The sequence below is a fragment of the Barbus barbus genome, assembly GCF_936440315.1.
Source record: "Barbus barbus genome assembly, chromosome: 49".
Classification (NCBI taxonomy): domain Eukaryota; kingdom Metazoa; phylum Chordata; class Actinopteri; order Cypriniformes; family Cyprinidae; genus Barbus; species Barbus barbus.
The window spans coordinates 3,188,812-3,206,397 of record NC_136727.1 but is presented as its reverse complement, the minus strand read 5'-3'; the positions used below and the strand labels follow the sequence as shown (position 1 = coordinate 3,206,397).

The 17,586-nt window shown below is 36.3% G+C and overlaps 3 protein-coding genes across 4 annotated transcripts; 2 read left to right on the top strand and 1 right to left on the bottom strand.

The window, feature by feature from the left end:
• On the top strand, positions 1–8,760 carry LOC306867571 (deoxyribonuclease gamma-like). Of its 2 annotated transcripts, none has more exons than XM_079413316.1 (10): positions 1–151; positions 3,053–3,138; positions 3,321–3,409; positions 3,492–3,578; positions 5,189–5,301; positions 5,606–5,718; positions 7,663–7,820; positions 7,899–7,995; positions 8,132–8,183; positions 8,259–8,760. In XM_079413316.1, exons 2-10 carry the CDS (start codon positions 3,058–3,060, stop codon positions 8,261–8,263), a joined length of 795 nt encoding a protein of 264 aa, XP_079269442.1. In that variant the 5' UTR covers positions 1–151; positions 3,053–3,057; the 3' UTR covers positions 8,264–8,760. The 2 variants fall into 2 exon arrangements, with proteins under 2 accessions (XP_079269442.1, XP_079269443.1); XM_079413317.1 differs by lacking the exon at positions 1–151 and adding an exon at positions 2,945–2,975 and having other exon boundaries at positions 8,259–8,452.
• Positions 8,761–12,378: 3,618 nt separating this feature from the next.
• Positions 12,379–15,963, top strand: LOC306867250 (deoxyribonuclease-1-like 1; the record flags this gene model as incomplete). Its single annotated transcript, XM_079412855.1, has 4 exons — positions 12,379–12,459; positions 13,348–13,436; positions 15,334–15,454; positions 15,805–15,963. 4 exons carry the CDS (start codon positions 12,379–12,381, stop codon positions 15,961–15,963), a joined length of 450 nt encoding a protein of 149 aa, XP_079268981.1.
• A 540-nt stretch (positions 15,964–16,503) lies between these two features.
• LOC306867292 (translation machinery-associated protein 7) lies at positions 16,504–17,481 on the bottom strand. Its single transcript, XM_079412891.1, has 4 exons — positions 17,379–17,481; positions 16,980–17,035; positions 16,767–16,854; positions 16,504–16,677 (listed from the first exon to the last, which is right to left on the bottom strand). The coding sequence occupies exons 1-4, from the start codon at positions 17,392–17,394 to the stop codon at positions 16,643–16,645; spliced, it is 195 nt and encodes a 64-aa protein (XP_079269017.1). The 5' UTR covers positions 17,395–17,481; the 3' UTR covers positions 16,504–16,642.
• Between the last annotated feature and the right edge of the window lie 105 nt (positions 17,482–17,586).

The window sequence follows — 17,586 nt, the reverse complement described above, 5'->3', positions numbered from 1 at the left end:
ACTCTTGTTGTTTCGAGGGATGTCCAAGTTGGAGCCAGGCCAAATCACTCAACAGGTTCCTGTGTCTAGCCAATCAGGTTACAGGTGTCCAATACAAGTAATGCAGCTTATTGCAGCGTTTTCTTCAGTTCATCTTTGGACCAGTGCTTGGGTAAGTTACATTTTGTTCTTGTAGTCCTTCAATCTTAATTTGTACCATTTTTCCCATAATTGAACAGTTTCAAGTGTCCAAACAATCTAATCTCGACATGGGTTTGCCATTTAAATTCAAAATAAATATTTGTGGCAAGTTAAGTTTTGTTCTTTGACTCTTTAAATCTTTGTTAATTTTTAGATAAAAAATAAATAGTTCAGTGTCCAGACCGCATCTGAAAAGGTTCTTGTGTTTTTATATTCCTGCCAGATTATTTGGAAAAATATTCCAAAAATTATAGTTATATAATTATATATATGGTTATATATTATAATTATATCCAAAAATATAATTATATTTCTTCTTGATTTAAAAAACACAAATGGAAATCATGTAAATGAAGCCCCTAAACTTGTCTCTGCTTGTTTGGTGTGGAATGTGAAAACACTCTGTATAAGTCCATGACTTTATATTACAGCCATTATCAAAAATAATGTTTCGGATTGTTGAAGAAAATTCATTCTATGTTGATTTTCATATGTTTATGAGAACATGTAGTGCAAAGCCTTTTTTGGTATGGCTGTGTAGGAAGGAATGTGTCTGGGGCTTTTAGCCTAAGATGTATGGATGACAAGGGGGTCTATAAGAGTATACTGGGCTGAGAGCCAGACGAGTGGAGATGGGGGAGATGTATGTTCCTGACCTGAAAGGTTACTCAGGAAGTGGGCTTTTACTGCATGCTATAGTCGACTGTTATTTACTTCCTCATGGAAAAGTACGACTGTGAGCTTGTGACCTTGAGTGCCTAAGAGTTTGGATATAAGGAGTAGGTTGTCACACTTTGCAGCGACCTGTGTGTTTCTGTATGACTGTCTAACCTTCTATGCAAAGAATAAAACCTTTTCTAAAAGACTAAGAGTGAGTTTGTCTCTTATAATGATGGACGTCAGTTCAAATTGCCCCAGCAGGATAGTGGTGTCACAACAGATTGTCGTCCATATGTGGCTTGAATGTATGGGCGATTTTGCTGCTTTGAAGTGCACTTAGCAATGTCTCAGCACTGGAACTAATTTCTGCCCCATTCAGAGAAACCCTCTGGGCATAAAGACCTCTTGCACCAATTATTGGCCAGACTCCAAGTCACTGAAATGGCCTCACACAGACCTTTCTTGAATCTTGAATGAATAGACATTTTCTTCTCTGTTTAGTAGTCAATTTCCTTCTCAGCTATTAAATTGACCCTTTTTGTATTTAGACAACATAAAAACACATTTTAAGGCGATGTTTGTTTGGTAGGGATGTAACGATTCACAATTTTTTTTTTTTTTTTACGAAATGAGATTTAAGACAAATTATGAAATGTGTCCTTTTATTATTCCATATATGCAACATGAGCAGTTTTTTATCTAAATTAGAAAAAAAAACAGAATGGTCTGACTTCAGTGTAGTGAAAGTACTGTATCCTCCTGAGACCCAGCTCTGGAGTTGTTGCCTCTGTAGTGGACTTTCTATTTCAGTGAATTCAGACCTCACATGTCACAGTTTTAAGTCTGGATGTCCTGTACAGAGCACTTTCAGGGCTTTACAGAGATACTAAATGATTGGTAGTTTCACCAGGACCACTCCCTCTCGTAGGTTTTTAAAATGGCTCAATTTAATTTAGTGAAACATTTTACATCCTTATGGAAATATGATTATATTTTGTAATTGGCATTTAAATCTGAATAATGTTCAAATTGTTTGTCATAAAGCAACATTTTCAGGAAAATATTATGGGATTTTTAAAATTCAAATATGACTTGTTATGAAACAGGACATAATTTCATACATGTCCACTGTAGAGGACTAAAAGCATGTTTATTATGCATTTTGGGAGACATAACAATTAAATAGGAAAATTTATTATTTATCAATTGTCATGAAATATTAGATATTATTGTGAAAATCTGGCCATTTATTACTCCCATTATGACAATTCTTTTTTCAACATGCTGCCCAAACAGCAACACATTAATATGCAAATTAGCGACAGTGTATAGAAACACTGTGTTTAATGGGAAACCCAGTTTATGGAAATTTTTACACACATACTGCATAAAACAAAATGGTAAATCAAATCATTTTGTTATATATTTTATAACATAGCTGAGAATCATCAGTAAACAAAGTTTAGTATAAAAAAAAAAATCCTGAAACCTAAAAATTGATTGGTGATTTAAAAAAACATTGTTTTTGACTTTTTGATGTCTATTTATGCTATTTTACAGAGGACATTGAATAAAATATTCAGAAATGTTATTTTTCAATTTTTATCTTATAGTCTAAACAATGTAATATGAAATGAAAGATGAGCTGAATGAGACGCAGATTCAGTCTCTGCCAGTAGGTGGCGCTTTAAGCGTTTCCTTGGTTACCGCTGCACTTCAACTTTAATAAGCATTATACAGAGGCAAGATTAAAAGAAAAAAAACATCTAAACATTTCTAAAGACGGCAAGTTCCCTCAGACATACATTCATATAAACTCCTACCCCTAATTGAATCGCGATTTGTTTAGCATCTCAACCGATTTGATATGAATCGATTTTCAACCGGCTCGCGGTTAATCGTTACATCCCTAATGTTTGGCCATTTCAAGAAGAGATTATCTTGTCTGATCTCAAACTCATAGTAAAAACCTCTGGCGACTCCTGAAACAGGTTCTTCCACTTATGAATGCTTTAAAAATATTCAGGTGATAGCAACAGCTTTCTACGAAAACAAGAAAGAGTGTGTTTCACTTCATTTGTTGACAACTGCATGAGTCATTCAAGAATGTCAAGATTGCAGTAGGCATGGTCTATGTAGGTTTGCACTTCTATTCTACAGAAAGTGTCATTATAAACTTCTAATTTGGTTTCTTTCATTTCATGATTAACAGGCATCATGAAGGTCGCCTCTTTTAACATCCAGAAATTTGGGAAATCAAAATTCTCTGATCCGTTCGTGCTGAAAACACTGATCAAGGTGAGGCTTGTCCACACCTACAGAAAGTCCGGAGTCATCAATGCATCACATTTGACATCTTGAATGAGACTATTACATGGGATTTATCTTAATGTCTGATAATCCCTCACGGGAGGAGTAGCATGTGCTGTACGATGATGATGAAGGTAATGGTTTGTTTTTACGTCGCTCCCTTTCTTCAGATTGTGTCACGCTATGATATCATTGTTATTCTGGAAGTGGTGGATTCTAGCGGAGATGCAGTGGATAATTTTCTCAAAGAGCTGAATAAGTGAGTCCAACAGGTGTGTTTTTTCTTGAAAACCCCCATTATTACATGACCTTAGTAAACATGGCTGACTGTTCATCAACAGGTTCAACAAGCCGGACCATTACACCTTAAAGATCAGCACACGCCTGGGAAGAGGAAATTACAAAGAACAATTTATGTTCCTCTACAGGTAACTGCGTAATTAAGATGATGCATTAGACTCTTTATTGGGATGGAGGCCGTATTGAATTTTTCAAGGGTGCAGCAAACATAGCATGTTCCCATCTCGTTCCTGTTTTGATGTTTTTAGGAAACCAAATAAGAACGTTCCCTGTAGATTCATTTTGTAACCAGAAACAAACCCTCTAGACCATTGCAGGGAGATGTTTTGGTGGCAACTTAAAGAGAACCTATAGAGAACGTTCCATAATAGTTGCTTTTATAGTGTATTTTTATAACTATAAAATAAATCTTTCCAGAATCAGGAGTTTTTCTTGGACAACCTAAAGGAAACCTATAAAGATTTTGAAGGTTGTTTTTTTGTAACCAAAATGTGAATGTGAATGTGAAGTGACATTCAGCCAAGTATGGTGACCCATACTCGGAATTCGTGCTCTGCATTTAACCCATCCAACGTGCACACACACAGCAGTGAACACACACACACACACCGTGAACACACACCCGGAGCAGTGGGCAGCCATTTTTTATGCTGCGGTGCCCGGGGAGCAGTTGGGGGTTCGGTGCCTTGCTCAAGGGCACCTCAGTCGTGGTATTGAGGGTGGAGAGAGCGCTGGACATTCACTCCCCCCACCTACAATTCCTGCCGGCCGGGGACTCGAACCCGCAACCTTTGGATTACAAGTCCGACTCTCTAACCATTAGGCCATGACTTCCCCATTAGGGAAAATATAACCTTCCTAGAATGTTGTAGGAATGTTTTTATGACAACCTAAAGAGAACCTATAGAGAACACTCCCTAATGGTTTTATTTGTACCCTTCTGCCATTACAGACCATCAACTATTATCCATTTAATAAAAATGGTTTCCTGTAGTGTGTTTTGGGACATATTCCATTACGATTTAGTGGTTTTAACAAGCCACCAGTAAAAGGCGACAAATTACCAGAGACCAACAAGGATCTATTAATTCTCATTATAACTAATAACACCATTGCGAATTCTGTGATGGTTTCTATTGTTTGTATTTTCAGCAGGGTTTAACCAGAAACTAACGTTCACAGAACCAAATTGTTAGCTGAATGCACAGACTGTATAGAGGTCCTATACATGTCATTTTCACAGCTCACTTTTTCTGTCTAATAAAAGTTTTTTTGGAAAGATGTTTCGACAGCATGTTGTTAATCAATAGTAGCCTATAATGCATTGAAGGCACTGTGATTTATCCCTCACAGCCTCAATGAAATATGGCGGAATGGCGCTACCCTGAGGACTAAATGTCTGAAACTTTCTGATTTTCGATAGATAAACACATTTCAACACATGACAATCTATATTTGCATGCCAGTGGCACTAATTCTGAATTTAAAAACTTGCCCTGCCCATTAAATTCACTTTGAGTGTAACAGTCTCTTGACAAAGACTATAAAAACTCATTTAATGCTAAAGATCAGCGAGAGGGTGATAAAAGGTCATAAAAAATTATGACTGTATTAGCACACATACTTGAGCTAACATCACAAGTGGACCTTTGGGTGGAAATTGAAATTTAAATATTTAAAAATAATCAGTTTTATTTATTTATTGCACTAAACTACATGGTCTGTTTGAAATATGAAGGGACGACCTGGTGGATTTGGTTGGGTCTTACCAATACAAAGACAACCAGCATGGAGATGAAGATGCTTTCGCCAGAGAACCATATGTTCTGCGATTCAAATGTCATAAAACAGGTAAAAAGGCCTACAACATACTACTTCAGTGTAACATCATAGCTGCAACAGTCTCGTGATTTTGGCACATTAATGCAAAATGTAATTTTACTGGCCCTGACTATGACTTTAGGCTACAAGGAAATGTGTTTTTCTTTATAATGTTTCCTTGTATTGCATTGTGTAATAACTCAATTCCCAGTTAACTGTCAAAAACAAATTACACATAAATGTGACTGGCTAATTTACGTTAATCTCAGGTGTCAGGCGATGTGTGGTAAGATTAATTATTGTAGTTATTATAACTGTGTTCATGTCATGCCAGTGTTGGAAGATTTGGTGCTGATGCCCGTCCACACCAAGCCTGAGGATTCAGTGAAGGAACTTGACGAACTGTATGACGTGTTTCAGGATGTCAAGAAGAAATGGAAGACTGATGTAAAACATTATGCACAACTATACCATACATTTGTTGAGACATTAGGATTTTTCAACTGAAATAAATTTGCACTTAAAGGAATAATTTACCAAAAATGGAAATGTGCTGTAAATTTATCTACTCATCCTCATGTTATCAAAGCTTGTTTCTTCATCAGATTTGGAGAAATGTAGCAGTACATCACTTGATCCTCTGCAGTGAATGGGTGCCGTCAGAATGAGAGTCCAAACAGCTGATAAAAATATCACAATATCCACACCACCCCAGTCCATCAGTTAACATCTTGAGAAGAGAAAAGCTGCGTGTTTGTTAGAAGCAAATCCATCATTTTGGCATTTTTAACATTAAATCATCACTTCTCACTAAAATATGAGTGCATAATTCATAATTATGCTTCTTCCAGTAAACAAGGCTATCCCCTGTTGATGTCTCGCGTAAAAAAAAAAAATCCATCCCCATGTTTGTTTTGAACTGATTAGCCTTGTAAACAGTGTTTGATCTGTGCACGTTTCTCTCCTGATTCAAAGATGACTTTTGCACTGGAGAAAGCAATACTACGGATAAAGGTATTTTTAAGTAGTTGAAGTAAAAACACCTTCATTTTTTTTTTTTTTTTTACAAATACGCAGCTTTTGGTTTTGCAAAATGCTTAGAGATGGACTAGATCGGTGTGGATTACTTTTGGATCGTTGTGATGTTTTTATTTTTTATCAGCTGTTTGGACTCTCATTCTGACGGCACCCATTCACTGCAGAGGATCCATTGGTGAAAAAGTAATGGAATGCTACATTTCTACAAATCAGATGAAGAAACAAACTCATCTACATCTTGGATAAACTGTGGCTGAGTATACTTTAAGCAAATTGTAATTTTTTTTAGGGATGCACGATATTGGAATTCTGCCGATATTCGATATGCCGATATTTTTCAACTCATTTTGGCCGATATCGATGCCGATACCGATATATTTCCTTTTGTTTGGAAACAACACCAAGTCTGTCCTGTGCAGAAATTATAAGCAAAATATTATTAATTTTGGTTAACTTATTTATTAGAATTAAATAAAAAATAATAAGCTTTGAAAATAAATATAAATCAACTATATCAATCGCTGCATTTTTCCCCCAGAAAAATGCAGTGTTAACCCTAATATTTTATTTTAAGTTTTAACATTTGTAGATGGTCTAAAACAAAAGAGTTGCAAAAATTCTGAAAATCTTTTAGAGCTCATGATTTGTTTAAAAAAATAAAACGTTACACATTAATGAATAAATCAGTATATATAAAATTATTTAATTTACAAGTGTCATGTTTGTGATTTTTTTTCATGTAAGCTATAGCTTCAGAACCATTAAATCAAAACATACTTATTTTATTACATCAATTACTGCTTTATTTAATCAGAAACACAGTCTAAATGTTATTTGTGTAGGCTATTTTACTTTTAATTTAATTAGAAGTAGGCCAACAGCGCCCCCTACAGATTAAAACTCCTTACCGAACGGGCATTAGAACCTGGGGGAGGCTGTCACTGCTGCCCCTGCTTGTGCTATAACTGTTTACTCTATCCCACACCGAACGCGTCATTCTGTACATGCTTTCACACATTAAATGCAGCGATCCAAAACAGTCAATCTATTCATCATTCAGACAAAACTTTGCTCCAAGAATGAGCCACATTGCTGACGTGATCTAATCGCTAGCACACCCTGAGCACATGCGAGTTAACCCCTTCCCCTTATCGGCAAGACATATCGGCATAATTTTGCATATCAGGCCGATGCCGATATTTACATTTAAAGTCATTATCGGCCGATTTCGATATCAGTCCGATAATATCGTGCATCCCTAATTTTTTTATATTGAGATACCATGCATAAAGTTTGTGAAGCAAGAATATATATAAAATCAGTTTATAAAAAAAAATTTGCATATTCATACAGAACATCATGATTTTGGGGGACTTCAATGCTGATGGCAGTTACGTGTCTGATAAAAAAATGAAAACAATCCGCATCAGGAGTGACAAGAACTTCCACTGGCTGATCGGGGATGACGAAGACACCACAGCCAGCACCACAAATGACAACACTTATGACCGGTAATTCATACACTATGATAAAAAATGAACAAATATGATTTTAAGTCATTCTCATTAATGTGACGTTTTCATGCACAGGATTGTGGTATATGGAGACGATATGCTGAAAGCTGTTGTTCCAAAGTCTGCAAAACCGTTCAACTTCCAGAAGGAATACAAACTGAAAGATGAAGATGTAAATAAGAATCATGTCACATTTCAAATGATATTTAACACTTACCATAGTGACATGAGTTATTACTGTACGCTTAGCTTACAGAATTTATGTTGGTTTAGTATTCTTCTAAAACACAGATTGAATGTCTTCACAGGCAAAGAAAGTGAGTGACCACTATCCAGTAGAGGTGGAACTGAAGAGAAAACGTAAGCAGCTTAAACATAAACGTAAGACACATAATCAGCAGCACAATGACTAAAAACACTTTTTTTTCTGTTCAGGTTAAATGAAGATGATACTGTGAGATGGAGCATTTTTGAACATCAAAATATGATTCTGGAGATCTGAATATAAAGCTGGATCAACTTTTATAAACTTCTGTTTACATGAGACCTGATTTACTTGAAATGTTTGGATATTGTACAATTGTTTTGAATGTTTCACAGAATGTTTCCGAAATCGGAATTTACAGTCATTACAAACTTTATTCCTTAATGTTTAGTTTTTTTACAAGAGCAATATAAAGTAACTAAAAATATACATATAAAACACATTCAATTCTTCCCAGACTTCTTGATTCCACCACCAACTACAGAAAGAAAACAAAACAGTTTCTTGACAAAAGAAAACATTTAAAATCTATATTGAAAGATTGACTGGTGGCTTATATTGATACCATTAAAACATAAATAACAAATACAAAACAAACGCTTAACAGACATATTTACTCAAATAAGTGGATTTAAAATAGATTTTTATCACAACAATAAATAAGAGAAATCCAATACTGAGCCAACCCATGCTTATCCTGCAGGGTGGACACCCCTGATTTAGATAATGCTTTAATCAGGACCCTAGCAGGGTTTTTATATATTTCTGAACATATGCACTGCATCCTTTATTCAGCAGCTTCTTCTCTGTCTTGCAAAATAATGCTCAGGAGGCAGAGTTCCAGAAGTCAGAATTAGACTTTATTGCAAGAAGATAACAAAGCCGAGATGCCTGCAGAACATCTGAATCTTGCTTTGTCCAGGATACCATCTTTATACAGTTTTGTTATCGGTCGCTGTGACCATACAGACTCCTTATTGATATGTCATTCCCAGTACTTTTCCACAATTGTTTTTCAGTTTTCGATTGCTTTCATTGTAGAAAACCATCTGCTAGTCGTGTTTTTCAAAATAACTTCTCTTATCTCAAGGTTACAAAGGTATATAGATTTAGGATTTTAATGAGCTGTCAGGATTTTAATGAGTTGTACACACATTATCTATTTCTACAATATCTCATCCTGTGGCATCTCCCATCTCCGGTACTTCCTTCTGTATTCTCTATTCATAAGCGCAGTTACTTACACAGCCAGTTAGTTTGGCCTTGAGGACCTCAAAATGCACCCAGCTCACATATGAGGCAAACTAACTTTCACAAGCATTTTTTTTAGAAGATAATTAAAATATTTGATCACTTCCTATTACACCCAACTGATGGAAACAGGCTCCTTCACTTATTTTTCTTGTGTCTCAAATAAGATTTTATTTTTTCTTTGTGTGTGTGTGTGTGTGTGTGTGTGTGTATGTGTGTGTGTGTGTGTGTGTGTGTGCGTGTGTGTGTGTGTGTTTGTCAAGAACAAGTAAATTATCTCATTATGTCCAACCTGGCAATTATTTTTGCATTTTCCAGTGCAACTTTAAACGTGTTGTGGCTGTATGAGGATGATCGTATTATCTGAATTCAGCTGCACAGTTTTCACTTCCGAGTCAATGTTTGTCCAGAGGGAGTAACTCTTTTGTTGTTCCAAGGGCTGCCAAATCATTCGATAGGTTCCTGCGTCTAGCCAATCAAGTCACAGGTGTCCAATATAAGTAATGCTGCTGTTTTAAGGAATCTCTACAGTCCTTTCTTCAGTGCATTTTTGGACCAGTGCTTGGGTAAGTTAAGGTTTGTTTGTGGATTCTTAAAATCTAATAGAATTTTTACTGTTTCTTTTTAAAGCATCTGAGAATCAAGCAAGGTTCTCATGTTTTTATATTCTTGCCATGTTGTTTGACAAATATTCTAAAAATTTTATTAAAAACAATATCCTCCCACAAATGGTAATCATGGAAATGAAGCCCATAAACGTGTCTTTTCTTGCGAGGTGTTGAATGAAATGGAAAGTGAAACCACTTTAAATATATAACTTTGAATTTAAACTACAGCCATTGTCACAGATAAGGTTTCACGAGTTGGTGGTGTCATGTTCACGACAGATTGTCGTCCATATGTGATTTCTCTTTTCTGAAGCAAACTGTGGTGATTTCATCTAGTCACATTTGTGAATGAACAGACTTGTTCGTCTGCCTTTATTCAGGAGGTCAATTTTCTTCTCTAGCTGATCAGATTTACCCTTTTAGAGTTTGACAAAATGAAATGTATTTAAAGGTTTTATAAAAAAGTGAAGTGACCCATACTCAGAATTCATGCTCTGCATTTAACCCATCCAACGTGCACACACACACACAGCAGTGAACACACACACACACTGTGAACACACACACTGTGAACACACACCGTGAACACACACATACACACACAGCAGTGAACACACACACACACACCGTGAACACACACCCGGAGCAGTGGACAGCCATTTATGCTGCAGCGCCCGGGGAGCAGTTGGGGGTTCGGTGCCTTGCTCAAGGGCACCTCAGTCGTGGTATTGAGGGTGGAGAGAGCGCTGGACATTCACTCCCCCCACCTACAATCCCTGCCGGCCCGAGACTTGAACCCACAACCTTTGGATTACGAGTCCGACTCTCTAACCATTAGGCCACGACTTCCCCGTTTTGTTTGACCATTTAAAGAATCGTCTTGATCTCTTTCATAAACTGCTCTGGAGACTCCTGAAGCAGGTTTATCCACTTGTCATTTCTTTAAAAGGAATAGTGATAGCAACAGCTTTCAAAAAAAATATAGCATGGATGTTTCACTGTATTTGTTGACAGCTGCATGATTCATGCATGTGTAAAGGTCATGACGGCAGTAGGCATGGCCAGAAATGCAGAAGGAGCTTTAGACATTGTGAATACCTTTGTTCTGAAGATGCATGTACTAACTATTTATGTAAATATTCATTATTCTATATGGGCTGTTGTAATCATGTTTGTATTGCCATTATTGCCCTGTTGAAAAAATCAGCATATGCTGGTTAGGCAGGTTTTGAAGCATGGATGCTGGTTTAAGCTGGTCCTTAGCTGGTCATGCTTAAACCAACTCAAACCAGCATCCAAGCTTCAAAACCTACTTAACCAGCATATGCTGTTTTTTTCAACAGGGTAAGCATACGTTTTATCAAAAACATTCAAACAAGCCAACATCTCAGAAACAGTAGCGTAGCTTCTTTCATCTGTGGCCCACCCAATGAGAAGTTGATAATATTCCAAATGGATGTAATTTATTAAACGATATTAATAAACGTCTTATTTCTCTGTAACTTTATATATTTATTAAAAATATGAATAGCTTGTGTTCATGGTCAGTTGCAGGTCGTTTCTTAGTTTTCCCTCTTCACGCTTGTCAAAATGAGGATTCGTCCGTTTCTGCTAGTCCCATCAACAATGTTATGTTTACGACGAATGGATATAGTAAAATGCGTGCGTTTGTGAAGTTAAACTTGAAAATAGCCTAGTGAAGCAAACATAAATCAGATCAATTCTTTAAAAAGTAAAAGTCTTAGCAATAAATCCGGACCGTCTACAAATTGAACACGACAGACCACCTGAGGGTGCTGGATTTATCGATCGGAAACTTCTGAACCAAGCGTGTTCGAAGCATCATATTAGCATAAGTAACTTACAGTGTTTGATCCGCTAACAGATGCGTCTTTTGTGGAAAGAAACACATAAACTTTGTGCTAGATCCTGGTCGCCTCAACAAACTGCATAATTTGCAGCTGCGCACATTTCTGTGGTCCTCGATGTGCGTGAACTAACAGAGACGCTTGATTATGAAATCATCTGCCCTGTTGTTTCACACTAAGGTAATGCTTTACAAAAAACTTCCTTTTGTTAACGTTAGTTAATGCATCAACTAAGAATAGCAATACATTTTTTACCGTGTTTTCTTAGCTCAGGCAAACTTTTAATGTTAATAATGTCCTATTAGTACATTTTGAAATGAACATTAACATAACAAATTACTAATGCATGCTTTAGAAGTACTGTGTAATGAACCTTGGTACTGTATTTTTTTGTTTCAATTTGACATGCAGTTATGCTACACACTTGGCCCACCCAGTTGTATGTAGGCCCACCCACTTAAACATTTCTGGCTACACTAGTGCTCAGAAACATTCATTTATTGGCTTGTTGCCTTATCTGTCTAATTCGCTATCCTCTCCTAATTTCATGTTTGTCAGGCATCATGAAGGTCGCTTCTTTTAATGTTCAGAAATTTGGGAAAAGAAAGTTGACTAATCGATTTGTGCGAGAAACGCTGATCAAGGTGAGGTCAAACCACACTTACAGACAATCCAGAGTCAAAACATCATGCTTGCCAAACACTTGCCAGCAAGCTTCCTCCTAAATAATTCTCTGATTTTGTATCATAATATTTATCTTAAAGGGTTAGTTCACCCCAAAATTTAAATTATGTCATTAATTACTCACCCTCATGCCATTCCAAACCCGTAAGACCTTCGGAAGTCGGAGAGCTATCTGACCCGCCATAGACAGCAACACAACTGAAATGTTCCCAGGTGCAGAAACGTAGTAAATACATTGGTAAAACAGTCCATGTGACATCAGTGGCTCAACTTCAGTTTTGAGATGCTACAAGAATACTTTTTATTCCTCCCCAATGTTACGTCATCTGCCATTTTAGAGAGTATCACAACGCATACGCACACTTTCCCCTAAGCGTAAACAACGCTTAATACGCAGATTACATTCTTAGGTACTCTCCAAAATGGCAGAAGATGTAACTCAGGGGAGAAGAATGGTTGAGTAAATTGTTATTTTTGTTTTCTTTTCGAAAAAAAAAGTATTCTCGTAGCATCGCAAAACTGAAGTTGAGCCAATGATGTCACATGGACTGTTTTACTCATGTCCTTACTACGTTTCTGCACCTGGGAATATTTCAGTTGTGTTCCAGTCTATGGAGGGTCAGATAGCTCTCCGATTTCATCAAAAACATCTTAATTTGTGTTCCGAAGATGAACAAAGGTCTTACGGGTTTGGAACGACATGAGGGTGCATAATTAATGACAGAATTTCCATTTTGGGGTGAACTATCCCTTTAATGTCTGATAATCCATTTTGGAAGGAGTAGAGTGGTGTATGGTATACTGATAATAGCCTAATGGTGCGTTTTTATGACGCTCCCTCTCTTCAGATAGTGTCACGCTATGATATCATCGTTATTCTTGAGGTGGTGGATTGTAGCGGAAAGGCCGTGGAAACATTTCTCAGAGAGCTGAATAAGTAAGTCAACCAAATGTGTTTTTCGGTGAAAAACGTTATTACAAAACAAAATAGTAGCCATGGCTGACTGCTGTTTGAATGGTTCTGCAGTACAAGTAATTACAGAATGGAGATCAGCACACGCCTGGGAAGAGGACAATACAGAGAACAGTTTATGTTCCTTTACAGGTCATTTTTAACTATCTGATGTCAGAGAGACGAACACATTTACATACAGTCGCTTGCGAAAGTATTCATACCCCTTAATTTTTTTCAAGTTTTATGTTGCTGCCTTATGTTAAACTACTTTAAATTAATTTTTTCCACATCAATCTACACTCCATACACTATAATGGTAAAGCTCAAAAAAAAAAAAAAGGATTTTAACATCTTTGCAAATTTATAAAAAAAAAAAAAAAAATGATTCCATTGCATACCCTTATCAGTTGGAATTTAGCTCAGGAGCATTCATATTGCTTGTAGGTGTTACTAGATTTTGAGTGAAGGTAACCTGTGGCAAATTCAATTGAATGGGTTTGATTTGGAAAGGCACACATGTCTTAATAAAAGGTCCAACAGCTGATAATGCATATCAGAGCAAAAACCAAGCCCTGGGTTCAAAAGAACTGTCTGTAGAGCTCAGAAACAGGTTTGCGTCAAGACACACATCTGGGGAAGAGTTCAGAAAACAATTCTGCTTGATTGAAGGGTCACAGAAGCATGTAGTCTCTGTTACCCTTAATAGAAGAAGTTTGAAACAAACAGGATTCTTCTTAGAGCTGGCCTCAAACTGAGCAATTGATGGAGAAGGGCTTTGGTTAGAGTGGTGACGAAGAACCTGATGGTCAATCTAGTTGAGCTCCATGATCGTATATGCAGATAGGAGAAATCTACAGAAGGACAAACATCACTGCAACACTCCACCGATCTGGGCTTTATGGCGGTGTGGCCAAACTCAATCCTCTCCTCATTGAAGACAAAAGAAAACACACTTGGAATTTACAAAAAACACCTGAAGGACCAAGAAACAAGATTCTCCGGTCTGATGAACCTCAATTCTAAGCATCATGTTTGAAGGGAACCAGCTCTGCTCATCACCTGCAGAGTACCATCCCAAAAGTAAAGTGTGCTGGTAGCAACCTCATGCTATGGGGCTGTTTTTCAGCAGCAGGGACTGAGGGACTCATCAGAATAGAAGAAAAGCTCAATGCACCATAATATTGAGATAGCCTTAATGAAAAATACTGCACTGTATATGCATATACATACATACAGTAGGCTATATACATATAGATATGAATGACAACTTCAACCTCTAAGTCCGTCTGAGATTTTTTTCTTTTAAAAGAGCATTTTTATCAAGCCTCCTGTTTATGTTCAGTAATTTCATTTTAATGGCACACATTAATAGTCAGTTACTTTCAAAAATCTCCAATGATATGAGTTTGATAAAATGCTTATTTGAAAGAAACATCTCAGACAAAGGTTTTTGCATCTGAATAATAAAATTCATGTATGAAATTACTCCTTTGAAAAATTATATATAATTTGATATATATTATTTATAATTTGAAAACTATATTTTCTATATAACAGGTAAACAGGTGAAACAGGTAAAGTATGGCACTGTGTATTATCTTAGTGAAACAAATTATATGTGAAAGGAGTCATGATTTTGGCTCAGTATGGTACGTAGTTTAACATTTTCAGTGGTCCCAGACCTTGCAGCTGACTATAAATTCAAGCTTCAAGAACATGATAAAAATCGTTTTCTTTTTCCCCTAATCATTGTTTTGTGTAATAACCTTTAATTCCCAATTTATGCAATTGACATTCAAAACAACTCAAAACAAACGTCAGTGGCTGAGCTCTAACAGAGGGTGTGTATGCGGACATAAGTTGTAATATTTATTAATAGTACTCGTGTCTCATCAGAATTGGTGCTGATACCAGTCCACACACAGCCAGATGATGCAGAGAAGGAAATTGACGAACTCTATGATGTGTTTAAAGCTGTCAAGAAGAAATGGAAGACTAAGGTAAAACACAAAGCAAGACCAGACAACACAAGCAGCTACACTCATATATTTTCACTTATTGATTTCATCTTTGGCTCCAAACCCTTAATATACTATTTATAAAGTAATAAGAAGCCATGCATAATTCCTTTAACAAAATGGTTACAAAACAAGTTTATAGAATGTTTATTAAATGTCATCATTCTGTTAGATTTAGTCTTGACAAGTCAAGGCATAACGTATCTGTATTGTGGAATTAAGAACAGCCAGAATATTATTTTTTTGACCAATCAGCATTCAATGCCAGACTTATCTGTTCTTAAAAATACCAGTACTTGATACAATACATTTTTTTAACATAATTATAACAGAACATCATGATTTTGGGGGACTTCAACGCAGATGGCCAATATTTGTCTGAGGCCGGCAAGAAAAAGACCAGAATCTGGGGGGAAAACTTCCATTGGTTGATCGAGGATGGCGTGGACACCACAGCCAGCAACAATAATAAATATACTTACGATCGGTAAATAATCACACTGCACAAACTAACACATTTGATTTGATGTCGCTCTCGTTAATGTGACACATATTCACACAAAGCTGTTGTCCCAAATTCTGCAAAATCATTCAACTTCCAGGAGGCCTACACACTGACAGATAAGGATGTAAACAAGAATCATTTAAACTGATATTTAATAACACTTACCATAGTGACATGAGTCTGAGCTTACGTAATCTTTTTTGAGTATAGTATTTTTCTAAAACACAGATTTAATGTCTTGACAGGCAAAGAAAGTGAGTGACCGCTATCCAGTAGAGGTGGAACTGAAGACAACAGCGGCACAATGACTAAAACAATAACATAAGATTTTTTTCTGTTCAGGTTAAATGAATATGATACTGTGAGATGGAACGTTTTATGGACATGAAAATATGATTCTGGAGATCTGAATATAAAGACGGATCAGCTTTTACGAACACTTCTGTTTAGTGAGGCTGGATATACTTGAAATGTTTGGATATTGTACAGTAAATGTTTCACAATCAAAGACGTTAAACATCTGAAATGGTAATTTACAGTCTTTACAAACTTTATTCCTTTACAAGAGAAATATAAACAAAAAAAAAACTACATTTTGTTGCCACTGTGGATCCAAATCATGAGTTGGTGGTTTAAACAGCAAGCAAATAAACACTAAAACACATTCATTTCTTCCCAGACTTCTTGATTCCTCCTCCAGCTACAAAAGAAAACAAAACAGGCAATTATTGACAAAAGAAAACCTCAAATACTACATAGAAAGATTCCTGGTGGCTTTATGTCTCTTACTTAAAGGGCCTTTTCCAGAAGCCTTGGCTTTCAACTGTTCCATTGCTTTCTGCTCCTCTTTCTGTTTCTGTTTGAAAGCCATGTCCTCCTGTAGAAACGGGTGAAGGGGATTAAAACAAAGCATTATTCATTTCCCCTAGTCATTAGGCTACTTCACTTTAAGCAGCTTGTCGTCCACAAGCCATAATCTCATGTAGAATCAGGTGAACTTACATCGTCCATCTCCTTCGACTGCTTTTTGGGAGCCTTGAGGGGTTTCTTTTTACCTCCTGCATCAATAAGTATTTAGATACCATTATAACATCAATCAATAAAAACTAATACATTTGACAAATGTTTCATATACACATTTATTAAAATGAATAGTGAATTTAAAATAGATTTTCATTGTAAAAATACAAAGATAAACCCAACCCATTCATTAAAATGTGGAATGTATTAATATGTATTAATACGGCTAATGCTAATATTAGCATCGTGAATATAAACATTAGAAAATCAACAAGTTTGAAATCTATAAGAACCCGATAAAAAAACTTCTTGTTTTTAGTTCATACGACGTTCTAAATGATTAAACAGTCATGTTTAGCGTTTATATTTTAATATATTTACCGTCTCTTCCAGACATGATGCTCAGATTATTTAGTTAATGCGTTTTTCCGCGCTTGTCAGGACCCCAGTGGTTACCCGGATATAGTGTTCCCGTCAAGTGCCTGATTCAGTTTCGGTTTGTTCGGACGAGTTAGCGGAAATGAACTGGTTCAAAAACTAATTTTATTCGTTTGATTCTACCCTTACGGGTTTATTCCTAATCTTATAA

What these genes read in the sequence shown, in the direction of transcription:
- LOC306867292 (XM_079412891.1), bottom strand. An exon ending in AGTCGAAGGAGATGGACGAT is followed by an intron (nt 16,855 to 16,979) that starts GTAAGTTCACCT and finishes CCGTTTCTACAG; the next exon opens with GAGGACATGGCTTTCAAACA. An exon ending in TTCTGGAAAAGGCCCTTTAA is followed by an intron (nt 16,678 to 16,766) that starts GTAAGAGACATA and finishes TTTCTTTTGTAG; the next exon opens with CTGGAGGAGGAATCAAGAAG.
- LOC306867571 (XM_079413316.1), top strand. Translation starts at nt 3,058, where the DNA reads ATGAAGGTCGCCTCTTTTAACATCCAGAAATTTGGGAAATCAAAATTC. An exon ending in ATTCAAATGTCATAAAACAG is followed by an intron (nt 5,302 to 5,605) that starts GTAAAAAGGCCT and finishes ATGTCATGCCAG; the next exon opens with TGTTGGAAGATTTGGTGCTG. An exon ending in AGAAGAAATGGAAGACTGAT is followed by an intron (nt 5,719 to 7,662) that starts GTAAAACATTAT and finishes ATATTCATACAG; the next exon opens with AACATCATGATTTTGGGGGA.